Source organism: Anolis sagrei, chromosome 4 (genome assembly GCF_037176765.1).
Source record: "Anolis sagrei isolate rAnoSag1 chromosome 4, rAnoSag1.mat, whole genome shotgun sequence".
Lineage (NCBI taxonomy): Eukaryota > Metazoa > Chordata > Lepidosauria > Squamata > Dactyloidae > Anolis > Anolis sagrei.
The window spans coordinates 150,435,815-150,449,268 of NC_090024.1; the positions used below are offsets into that span (position 1 = coordinate 150,435,815).

The window sequence follows — 13,454 nt, forward strand, 5'->3', positions numbered from 1 at the left end:
TTCTTGGGACACAAACTGCAGAGGCTCTGCTCCTGATAATGGAAATGCACATTGTCAGCAACAGTGGCCTCCAGTTGCCTCCTGCAAATCCATTGCAGCATTCTGCTTCTATAACATGACAAGAAATAAAAATGGTAAATTTTATCTCGTGAACGCAGGCATGCCAACTCTCTGCTACAAGTTGTAATTTTTCAGCTTCTACTGCATTGGTGGAAGATTTGAGTGTTGAAACAGGTAATTGGAAAATTAGTGTTAAACTCTGGTCTATGCATACATTGGCATGGGGCTCCCAGGCAACTGCCCAGGATACCAATGTGTTAAGATGGCACTGAATTGTTGGAGTTGACAAGCCTTTGTTAGGCTTTAAGCATGCCTCTTCTTTATGTTTGTATTGCATTAGCAGGCCGCATTCTTGCCCTCCGGGTATTCATCCACAGCTTCTGAACAGATCCTTTAGCTATAAGAACACAGAAGCATAGATTGGGAGAATCACAGACCACAGGGCCATCCAGCCCAGGTCCCAACCATGCAGGAATCAAAGCACCCCTGCAAGATGGCTGCTCAGCCTCCGTTTAAAAACCTCCAGAAAAGGAAACTCATTACTAGACAATGAATTTCACTGTCAAACAGTTCTTACCATTAGAAAGTTCTTCCTACTCTGATATCTCTTTCACTGTAGTTTGAATCCAGTGCTCCATGTGCTAGTCTCTGGTGCAGTAGAAAACCACCTTCAGTATGACATCCAGACACTTGTAGATGCTGAGATTATTGCATAAGGTAGGGTATCCTCTGCTCCCAGGCACTTTAGTTTTGTACATGCTTTGGTTTGATTTACAGTTTTAGATGGATGAGCAGAATCAAGTCATAGTTCAACTGTTTTGATTTGGCTCCTCCATCCATCCATCTAGCATTCTGTGTCTGTTGGATTCTTTGCTGGAAGCAACCTTGTTCCCCTGCAAATCGAAGAAATAATGGAAAGGTAACAGAAGGCAAAGATCCAGTAATGTCTCTTGAACAGTAAGATCAGTAGGTTGCTGTGCGTTTTCTGGACTGTATGGCCATTTTCCAGAAGCATTCTCTCCCAACATTTTGCCCACATCTATGGCAGGCATTCTTAGAGGTTGTGAGGTCTGTTGGGAACTAGGCAAGTGGGGTTTATCTATCTGTGGGAAGTCCAGGATGGGAGAAAGAACTCTTGTTTGCTTGAGGCAGGTGTGAATGTTGCAATTGGCCATTTTGATTAGCATCAAATGGCCTTGCAGCTTCAAAGCCTGGTTTTGCCTGAAGTGTCATAATTTAGGGAAACTGTCTATCCAAGTTGCATACATATTTGCTGTCCTTTCAGGACATTCAGCATTGGCAGTCTGAGGCTGCTGCCTTGTTACCTAATGGTAGGGCCAACTTTGTTGAATAATATTATGAAACTGCTTTTGAGAGCCAGCAGGGTTTGTTCAAAAGTGTTGTTAATCTTGTTTTGGAAGGTTGGTGAAGCAGAAAAGGTCTTGAGTTCTGATACTTTGCTGAGACGGAAGGCTATGAATGCCATAGAAGCAGAGCTACGATAAGATCAGGAATAGGGAATCATTTTTCATGCCACAAAAAGTAAGATAATAGAATGCAAAATTGGTGGAAAACAAAGCAGGAAAGCAACTGGGAAGAAAAAGAGATAATACAAGAAACAGATGGTGACATTTCGGGAAATGTGCAGAAAGCAGAGAACGAAGGCCCCTAATTTAACGGTTCTTATGTCCAATTTCCAGTAGAAATGACAGGATCCATTAAACAGTGTTGTTGTTAGTGGTTCTTCCTTCCTTCTTCCTTCCATTTCCTCACTTACTAAGTTTGGAGGAATAGGAACAAGTAGCCAGGACAGCATAGAAGGAAGAAAACTATGACTGATTCTGCATTGTAATTCAGTTTGGAATCAGTCTAACTGCCATAGCTCAACACTATGAAATTCTGTGATTTGGAGATTGGTGAGGTACTAGCACTCTCGGGCATAAAAGGCTGAAGATCTTGTAAAATTACAACACCCAGGATTCCATAGCATTGAGCTATGGCAGTTAAAGTGGTGCCAAACTGCATCAATTTTACAGTGCAGATGCACCCTATAGAGGTTTGTTTCTGAGAACAGAATATAATAATAGACATACTGGATTGTCAGATATGTCCAGAAGAAAAAAATGCCACTGCAATAAGCAGCAATAAACTCCACACAATATGTGTAGCATCCAGATATCAATTCCCCACCCCAACTTTTCTTATTTAGGTTTTCTTTGTAGACCACTGATGTGTGGTGGCTCCCACATTAGTCTATTCCAGGATTTAATCTGAAAGTTAAATAGGCTCCCAAAGATAAACCTATTCTAGGGATGGATTTCAGCATCATGGATATCTCCTCTAAAGTTCCACCTAGAACCCAGAGTGGATGTACCACTGGATTTTCAAGGAAGTCACCAGCCGCCTCTATTGTGAGTTTGCTTGGTTTGATAGCAGCTTGTTTTATGATCTGTGATGAGCATAGAAATCAATGGAGACTAAGAGAGTGCAGAAATGTGGTTGCGAATGGAGAGGTCATACATGCACAGGGGTTGGCAGACCTTTCCAATGAGAGCTATGTAACCTCTCTGTCTTGGGAAGCCCTCTCTTCCTGCCTAGCCCTCTACTGACTTAGGCGGCAGTCCTAAACACATTAATGAGTAAAAGCCTCATTGATGCCCACTACAGTCAGGGTTGTGCCCTTTGATGCTGAGTGTCAGGGTAGCTTTATCTCCCATGACCTCTCTTTTTGTAAACCATTCCACAGAGGCATATGCACCACAAAGAACAGCATTGCTGGATTATACACTGACCTTAAGGAAAGAATGATCTAACAGCCGGTTACAATTTTGCTATTCAGGATGTTCTGTTTAGTGCTTCTGTATCTAATAATTCTGGTTCCCAGTTCTCTTCTGTTCATTGTCTTGCCAAATGGTCATGGGTGTAGATTTTAATGTTTCAGAATGCCTTATTCATAACTCTAGCATGTATGCTATCTGACATTTATTGAAGGATCTGTGAAGTTTGCTCTGGTAATTTTAATCTTTGGCTGTTTGACAGTTCTTTTTCAGGTGGAGATGTCTTATATGGTGAAAGGCTATTGTATGCACCTGACAAAGTAGATTCTAATCCTTGGAAACTTTTGCACCTTATTTAGTCTTTCAAACCAATCTTCCTTCCTTCCTTCCTTCCTTCCTTCCTTCCTTCCTTCCTTCCTTCCTTCCTTCCTTCCTTCCAGTATTAGGCTAGGTCAGATGTATAGAAGCAAGGCTCCAGATATGCATGAACTACAACTGTGACCGCTGCTGGGCCTGATAAGATTTTGAGTCCAATAATATCTGGAAGGCAATAGGTTTCCCACTTCCTGGCAATAGGTTTCAGGTGGAGATGGTCTTACCATCTCTCACCAAACCTTCCTCAGAAGGCATAATACTGGAGGAGAGAGAATGTCTCACCTTGATTTCTTCATAGGATTATTAAAAGATAAATGCACCATCACATTCTCAAAGGTAATCACAGATTACTAATTTCTGGCAACCAAAGATTAACTAATTTCTGGCAACCAAAGTTGTTTCATCTCTTCAAGTTCATTCTGACTGATGTTGTAGGATTTTCCTGGTAAGATTTATTCAGAGAGAGTTCACCATTCCTTCCTAGAAGGGTGTGAAGTGGCCAAGGTAATCCAGTGGGTTTCCATGTCTGAGCAGGGATTTGGACAGGACAGTTTCAATTTTGTTAATTTTTGTGTGTGTCAGAAGCAACTTGAGAAACTGCAAGTTGCTTCTGGTGATAGAGAATTGGCCATCTGCAAGGATGTTGCCCAGAGAATGCCCAGATATATTGATGTTTTTACCATCCTTGTGGGAGGCTTCTCTCATGTCCCCGCACGGGGAGCTGGAGCTGACAGAGGGAGCTCATCCGTGCTCTCCCTGGATTCAAACCTCCAACCTGTTGGTCTTCAGTCCTGTCGGCACAGGGTTTAAGCCACTGTGCCACCGGGGGCTCCTAATTTTGTTAATGATTGTGCATAACTTCCATGGCTAACTGCTTTTAAATAATGTTTTAAGACTTATTCTGGAGATACAGCTTCTGAACATCTTCACTCAACATGTATGAGTTTCAAGATTATTGCTGTAACTGGAGCTTCTACCATGGGGGTGGTGAAATATTTCAGATGTATACAAATGGGTCTGTGGACCAGGAAAGCCATGGATGGATGCGTATAGTTTGTGATGAGTCTGCTGTGGATTCACACTAGCCCTCTTGAGTTGGAAGTACAGTGTTTCTCGGAAGACTGAGCTTAGCAGTAGGGATAATTCTCATTTTGAACATAATCCAGATGTGCAGAATGCAGATTGGCTGGACTATGTAGCAATCATGAAATCACATCTTCCTCCCAGCCAGATGTGTAGAGTGTTGATTGCTTGGCTCCATTCCCGTTCAGCATGGCTTCAGAATTATTATGTTTTTATGAACACCATTAAAAAAAGGTGTTGATTACACATTTAAGCAGATTAAATGGTGAGCGAATGTGGGGTTTGGGTTAGTGTTGGTGCAATGCTGCAATTTGTGGCTTGCACCCTGAATGTTTGACACAAGGGAGCCTACATGCAGTGCCATAATTCATAGCTCTAACTTAATGAATTGCCTCATGACTTTTTTGAGTAAAGGAAAAGGAATATTTCTCTTTGGGTTGTTGTGTGCTCTTGCTTTAAATATGCTATGGATTCAGTTGCAGCATTTCATTCTCCTTTTCCAGGCACTCCTCCCCGCTTCCCTCTGAATGTATTTAGTACTGAGTTGTTTATTTAAGGCATTTATATACCTCTCTTAATCCTATGAGGATTTCAAAGTATTATGCAACCAATTTACCAGATTTGCTACTGATTCTATTAGTAGGACAACTGCTGACTTATTTGATAGAAGAGTTTTAAAAAGGTTTTTTCCCCCCCCTAAAAGAAGTGGGGAATATCTGGCCATATGTAGCTCACATGTTTTTACTTTTGGAAACCCATAGAGGAACTTCCAGTAAATCTGTGGTTACACATTGGAATGGATTGTAAAGAACATACTATTCAGTTCCAAAGTCAACAGCAAAGTGTTCTTCTACAGAATACGTGCAGAACTGTGGCTTTAATTTGTGTTTAAGTGTGTAGGAAGGAGAAACAGAACCTGTAGTTGTCAGTTAACACGTCAGGGGGATGGCTTGACTAAAAGTAGCTCTGCTTGGATTTAACCTTTCCGCATGCGGAAAGATCTTGGGATGTATGTGTGGTAACTTTAGCCCTCCTGGTTTGGCCTACATTTCTTATCAACTCCATCCAACTTGGCAAATGATGGGGGAATGTAGTCTAGATCAAATGGAGAGCTAAAATGCTAATGTGTTAGTTTACATGGCAATGTTTTGAATATAAAATATTCCAACCAACATCATCTAGCAGAATCCAGTTGTCAGTGATCAACCTACAAACACATAGAGGTCCCTCTTGTTTTTTCTATGCAGAATTCTTGGACTTATCTACATAAAAAAAATAACATACTTACTCTGAATCCACTGCTGGCAGTCTTCACAATGCAGATGGACCTCCAAAAAGTATCCACTCAACCTGATTATGCTCCATACTAAGCAAAATTATGCAATATTCTGGAGTTCGTGGGCTTCACAGCTGTTTGGCAACTGGATTGTATCTATTGCAGCCTGATCGATTCTCTACATCAGTGGTTCTCAACAGTGGGTCCCCAGATGTTTTGCCCTTCAACTTCCAGAAATCCTAATAGCTGGTAAACTGGATGGGATTTCTGGGAGTTGTAGGCCAAAACACCTGGGGACCCACAAGTTGAAAACCACTGGTCTACATCGACCACAAATAGCACAGGCAACAACCATGTATTAAAGTAAATATGAATTATAGAACAGATTGTTTCTATCTAGCAAGTTCCAGCAATGTTACAAGTGGGAGACCCAGCTGTGGTGTCAAGCACAATTCAAATAAGTTGATTTTCTGCTTATCAGCTTTCCTCACTATCTAGTTTTCACAACCATACATAGAAACTGGAAATGTGAAGGAATAGACAATCTTAACTTTAGTATGCAATGATATATATTCTCTCTTGAAGATCTAGTCTAGTTACTTCATCACTGCCTTTCCAAGTCCTAGTCTTCTCCTGGCATTGACTGCCATCACAAGCACAACTATTGGATGTGTCCATTCTCTACTGTATAAGTTTTGAATTAGAACGATGACATCATATAATATAGTCATTTGTTTGGTGTTATTTGTAAATATAATCAAACGTATTTTAAAGACATGTTTTTAAAGTAATTATTTTTCTTACTTCTGTTCACAGGTAATTATAAGTCTGGAAGACTGCAAGTCTGAAAAAACTCCACGGTAGTTTTTCTTCTTCTTCCCAAGAGCATCTGTCAACACAAAGATCTGCAAAGGAAGTCACTTTGAAAAATCCTGGTGTGGCAAAAATGACTTCAAATTGTGTTATCCCTGTGTTTGCTTTGATGGTTGGGTGTTTAACATCTGCAGGTAAGGAGTGTTACTGTGGGTTTTACTGTGGTTTCTGTTGTGAGCTTTAGAAATTACACCTGCCTGTTTTGAGCAATGAGAGACGTTTATGTCAACTGTATTTTTCATCAGTTAAATAAAAGTGCATCATATGCAAGTGCGATGTTTCTTAGTGTAGCTGCGTAACAAGAAATAACATAAGGAACTTTATTATAATTTACAATTACAAGAGAGGTGGAGAAAATGAAGTCTGTAGGTCACAACTACTGTTGTGGTTTTTGAAGACTCCTCTGTTTTCACAAGCTTTACATTGTTTTGCTTGCTGATGGACAGTTCTGTAGCCTAGAGAAGGTGGCAACTGTATTAAGTTCTTCTGGCAGCAAAAAAAGAGAAAAAAGAGGCCAGGAATGGTCATTAGGGAAGTAGCCAAGAGGAGGTGATGTAGTGGGCAGACTGGATAGAGGATGGATGACTTGTTTGCAATGTCTTCATTGTGGAAACGATGACCAGTCAGTCGCCATTGGGAGACATGTCTGAGCAATGAAGCTGACTTCTTTTTTGATTTTTCTTCTTCCCCATCAATTACATGGAAAATAGTGCACTTTCAAAAATGTGTCTTAAACCTTCTGGGACTTTCTCCAGAGCTGGATTTCATTGAAGGCGTGCAGCCAGTGCTAAATTTGATTTGTTAACACTCCACTATGCATCGATGTTGTAATGGTCATATTTTGTGACAAATAAACATGAAAAAATAGGACACATGTGTGTGAAGGAGTGGTGCAATGAGATGAAAAACAGGATATTGATTAGTAATAGCAGTACTTAACCCTGATCATGAAAGGAAATTAGGAATTTATTAATTAAAAGTAATGAGTTGCTGCTATCCAAAGCCAAACGAGTGTTTGGTCACTGTCATAGGAATAAGATGAAAAGAGCATTATGTACTTGTTTTTTCAAAGGAATTTAAAGAGTTACTTTAAGAAATATATTCTCAACTGTACAGATTACTGCCCGGTAACCCAAAGCCCATCATCTCTTTGTCTACTGTGGTGCTTTTTCAGCACTCACAACAAAGTATGAAGCAGTTACATGGGCCAGCATTTGAACCATTTGATATTTCTCCTGTGACATTTAGTAGGACACAGCCCTACTCAGTGTTACAGTTAACTGCAAAAAAAGAGTGATTTTTTTCTCTCCATTGATTTCTATTCATAATAAGGTGTGGTTGAATCAATTATAAGCAAGACCCCTATTGTACCTCTTCATCACACTGCAGATTGCTAACAGAAGGGGGTTGGAAACATCATCCTGTTGTGTGCTAATCACCAATGGAAGAGCTCAGTATAGCTGCTGGCTTTTTAAAGAAGGTTTGGAAAGTTGGGTCAGGAGATAGTGTGTTATTATACATTTGATCTCTACTATCATTTTTAATCTTGTTTTCAAATCCAGGTATATAATCAGAAATAACTTGAAGGCACACAATAGCAGCAGCAACAACACATTTCCTGAATAAATACAGAGGATTATTGCCCTTTCTAAAACTATATTAGATGTTGCTGATACACTCAGTAGCTGAGGTCCTAGAAAAAAAAATCTTCTTTTTCTGTAAACCTAACCTGAACAATTGGAAGACTTTGTATTGGCCGGCCATCTTGCACGTTCTTATACAGGCACCATGCTTCATGAAGCTCTGTGACCTCAGACTTGTTTTCTCTGGTCTTTAAGGTAAAGGTAAATAATAATAATAATAATAATAATAATAATAATAATAATAATAACCAACTTTATTTATACCCCATCACCATCTCCCCGGAGGGGACTAGGGGCGGATAACTTGAGGCCAAGCCCGAAGATACAATACAGCAAAATAAAATACAAAATACAAAACAACAAAAATTACATCACAATAAAATACATATAGTAGCAAAATAAAATAAATAAAGCAAAATAACATAATGGAAAATCAAACACATCCAGGAATATATCCCCCACAGATACAGGGGCTGTATTGTAGTGTCTAGTTCAGGGATCAAAATCATATAACAGTCAAAATGTTGAAATGGAACTCATGGCGTTTTTTACATTGACAGCGGTGCTAAAGAGGGACGGGATTTGAAGTCCAACAACTTGGAGAGCTGTGTGACTCCCTTTCCTGTTCTAGTTTAACTCCAGTCATCCTGGGAAACTTGCTTAGTTTACATACCCTGTGGGATGAAGTAAAATCAGAGTGTGGTCAAGATGGCAAAAGTTGTTAATGGGAAAGAGCACACAAGCTAAGAGAGTGTGAAGCAGTTTGCTCTTGCCTGAGTCTACTGGGAAGCAAAAGATTCTACTCCCTCCCCCCCCCCCCTGCTGTTGAGTTAATGGAGTGAAAAGTACTTTTGCACTTTAAACTCTGTTGGCAACAATGGAAGTGGGCTGTGGTTAAAGGAGGGGAAATATTTATTTATTTCGTATCAAAGGCATTGCATAAATTAGTATAAAACTGATAAAAATGGAAGGAGCACAAGTGACTAAATATATTTTGACCAAAAACGGGCAAAAACAACAACATTGTCTGTAGCCTCCAACAATTCTTCCTCTGTACATGAGGCAGAGCATAGTGGACAAGCATACAGATGCGGAGCTGTATGTTCTGCTCCACAGTCACACAAGGTGGGGGATTTTTTTTAAGTAGTGCCATTTTGCCAGGCTATCTTTTGATCTGCCCACTCTGCTTCTGAGTCTGTTCAGGGACTTCCAAGTTGCCAATTCTTGGTTTGCCCCTGGAGGCAGACCCTTGTGGGGGGGGGGGGGGCATCCAATTGGGATTTCCTGGTTTAGCTGCCCAGAGGGATACTCTTGCTGCTGTTGGGGGAGGGGGAGGGGGCGGCAATGCCAGCTAGTTTGTAGAGTTTATCAACAGGCGTAGGTTTAAGACATCCTGTGATTATTCTGCATGTTTCATTCAATGCTATGTTCACCTGCTTCACGTGGGTGGACTTGTGCCATTTTAAGAAGGGAAATGGCAGGAGGAGAAAGAAACACAAACTTTTTAAAATGGGATGATAGAAGATCGATGGCTCTTGCCAAACCAGGGCAGTTGAAGGTACAGTTTTTCTTTGTGCTCTCAATATTCCTGTGTAAAGCCTGAGATGTTCTTAGTATCTGCTTAGGTCAGAATATATACCTCCACATTGTCATTTCTTAGTACATAATACTTAATAACAACTATTTGAATGTTCATAGCAGTGAAGTGTTATATCCTTTCCTTCAAATGTTAAGATGTCCTTATGGGTAGGCTTTTGTTTTTAATTTTGTGGAGGGGATATTATGACAGCTGTTTCTGAGGGATTCCCACTGGAATGGGTAGTCATGATTTTGCTTTATTTATCTGTTTTCTTTTGCATCTCCTTTGTTACTTAATCCTGATAAGCATAGTGTGTTGTGTATCAGCTCTGACTCATGCAGCACCATGGTGATGATTGGCATGGAAATGGAACAATGAAAAAACAAACAGTCCGTGTAGTGCTGTTCGTTTTCCTTCTTTCCTTTAAAAAGGAAAATCCTTGTAGGCCTTCTACAGCTGATTTGAGAAATAAATTTAGAAATCCAGATAACAGAAATCCCTTGAGTGCATGGTGAGCTACATCTTGGGAATGGAATAAAAACAAGGAAATCTGCCCTGACTTGGGTGGTTTCCTCCCCCTTACTGAGTATCCTCCAATTTCTTAAAGCCACGAATTATATTTTATGATTTCCTCCATAATATTTGGTCAGATTTTGTTGGGAGATGCAAGACAGGTGTGAACATAATTCCTTTCCTAAAAGCAGGAGTCAGAACATGTGGACAACATTTGATTTAAACTGCATACTAAATTTCCACAACTTCCTTTAAGGTTTTACGGAAACAGCAATGCATTAAACTTTATAGGGTTTTGAAGCTGGATGTGTATGTTAGACTTAAGAACTGGAGAGAGAAACAGGGAAGGTGAGAACAGATTTTAAGGATGGTAAATGAGTATTTAGTTCAAAACTTTCTCCATGACTTGTGCTTTGGTCCTTAATGCCTGAGAAGCAGCTCCATAAAAACCCGAAAGATCATTAGGCTTGGAAAATCTAGTCCTAAATGTTTATGGAATATCACAGTGACTCTCAACCATGCACAGTAATGGGATGCGTAGTTCTACCAATGTAACATTTCCAGACCCAGAAGGCTTGTAATCTATCTAATTATTTGTGTTCTAATTTTGAAAGGCACATTGACATCTGCAGCAGTTCCAAAGCCAATTAAAAGTTGTCATATCATCTTATTTGTAACAATAGATTGCTAACAGTCTTCCAGATACTTGTTGGTTATATGATTTCTATAATACGTTGGATTGTCTTTTAGAGCAATCTCAAATAGTGAAGATGGTAGCTGGTGTGATTTAATATTACATGAGTGGTCAAAAGATGGGAAGTGTAGCAGATGCTTTTCTGAGTTTAACTAGGAGTCACTCTCCCAAAATATCATATGGAACTCTTTCAGATGTCTCCGAAATGTAATATGGATCTTTTGTGAGTGTGGGAGTCCTATTTTGATTATTCTGAAACTTGGACTGCATCTACATTGCTATCTTATATGATCAGTGTAGACTCATTGCACTGAGTGCAGTTAAAACCGCATTATATGAGTCTACACTGACCATACCGTGCAGATCAAACTGTATTATTTGGCAATATAGATCCAGCCACAGCCAAATAAATATGCATGTTTCCAAAATAAAAGAAGACTTGCAGAACTGTGACACATTCCTTGTTTATTCATATATTCCACTTCGTTGGGGACCCTAATGCTTCAGGGTCACAAAAGGTACCGTATATACTCAAGTATAAGCCGAGTTTTTCAGCCCTTTTTTGGGCTGAAAATGCCCCCCTTGGCGTATACTCGAGTCAAGGTTATTTATTATTTTACTCTATTTATTATTGTTATTATTATTTATTATTTTACTCTATTATTACTACTACATTTATTATTTTACTCTATTTATTATTGTTATTATTTATTATTTTACTCTATTGTTATTGGAAGGATACTTAAGCACATTTACATTGAAGAAGGTTAGAATAATGGTTTAATCAGTCTATAATCTTAAATTACAGTTTTATGTCAATATTCAATAACATTTAACCTACTGATGCCTCAATTAATGTAATTTTATTGGTATCTATTTTTATTTTGAAATTTATCAATAGCTGCTGCATTTCCCACCCTCGGTTTATGCCAGAGTCGATACGTTTTCCCAGTTTTTAATGGTAAAATTAGGTGCCTCAGTTTATATTCTGGGTGGCTTATATTCAAATATATAGAGTATTCCCCCCCCCCCCCCCAGTTTGGAACATACTAAGTAGATACGTGAAATTTTGGTCTACTTCTTCTGTATACCTGCTAAATGATCTTGGAAACTAAGCAAGTTAGTACTTGGAAGGGTCTGTCCATAAAGACCATTATTGTAGGTTGTATTTCAGAGGAAGGAATTAGCAAATGATTTCTAAATATCCCTTGCCCAAGTAAACCTTAGGACATTCATGGGAAAACCATGAGTCGGCAGGTAAGTTGAAAGTACATGCATATACGCATGCCAAGTTAATGACTCAATTCTAAGAAAGGTCTTATATTTCTTTGGAGCCTGCTTGTAGCTTGAGTTCCTAGTGCCTTTAGTAATACAAGGAATCTGACTAGATAAACAAGAAAATTGGACATTTAATTAAATCTGACAAGATGATGCTAGAGGAATTCACAGATGCACCAGGCTGAGGTTGCCCAAGCCTAGAGCGATCTAATCTTGCCACTCTAGTCAAACTTCCACAGAAGTAAATGTACATGAACTGAGGCACCGGAGTTCTTCAGAAATGCTTATTCAGTGTCTATTATAGTGAACTCATGCCTGCTCATCCTGCTGTCCAAAGCACTATGCCAAAATATGTTCTGTACTGCATATTTTGTACCACATTCCATTTCCCCTTTGCTCCTTTCATTCTCTTACACTTCTTAATGGTTTGATGTATGGTTTTGTGCCAAAAAGCATTTTTTCCTGTGGTTTCCATTAATACTACTGAGACTTGATCATGAAAAAGCTTCCACCAAGGCTATGAGTTGGAAACTCTGTAAATACATTTCTGAGTTCTACAAATTGTGATGCAAATAATGCTTACCCTGTTATTGTATTACTAAAAGAATTTTGTTTCTGTTGACTATTTAGTATATATATGTAAATGTATATATCTGTATAGTAGTAGTAAATGCATTGTCCTGGCTTTCATCTGTGAAATATTGGAGGTTTTGAATTCCCTCACATTTCCATGTTTTGAACTGCTACGCTGGCAGAAGCTGGGGCTAACAGCAGGAGCTCAATTTTTTTGGTATAATTTGTTCGGTAAAGGTTTGTCCTTTGAGGCCAAGGCAGTGTGGCTTGCCCAAGATTACCATGGCTAAGCAGAGATTTGAATCGAGATCTCCTGGTGTCTTAGTTCAGCATGCAAACCACTACACCACACTGACACTCAGTCAATCCATGTGTATAATCTGGAGAAATACTTTAATTTAATCTAATGTAACAGGATTATAGTCCAATCATTGCAAGTTCTTGAAATGAAAAAAAATCAGTTGTAGACTCTAACTATCCATTGATACTAATGGAACTGTTCCTTTCAGCAAGGGATGGGGATCATGTGGCCTGCCAGATGTTTGTCAAATACAAATGATTAAGGATTTCGGGAGTTACAATCAAGTAACACAGGGGCATGTTCTTTATTCCTGCTGTAAATCAATCTTCAAGTGGAGAAAGGAGTACCATCCTAGCTTCTTCTTTTCTCCCAATACTCAAGACTTGACCCAAGGAGTAGGAAACATTTTATGTTTTTTTATGGCTAGGC

The 13,454-nt window shown here is 39.3% G+C and overlaps 1 protein-coding gene across 2 annotated transcripts in view; it reads left to right on the plus strand.

The window, feature by feature from the left end:
• The window catches only part of TGFBR3 (transforming growth factor beta receptor 3), a 192,106-nt gene that overhangs the window by 22,326 nt on the left and 156,326 nt on the right, over positions 1-13,454 (plus strand). For both annotated transcript variants that reach the window (XM_060773914.2, XM_060773913.2), the window contains exon 2: positions 6,388-6,578. In XM_060773914.2, the coding sequence (XP_060629897.2) occupies positions 6,518-6,578 (61 nt within the window). In that variant the 5' untranslated portion in view covers positions 6,388-6,517. The remainder of the gene's footprint in view (positions 1-6,387; positions 6,579-13,454) is intronic.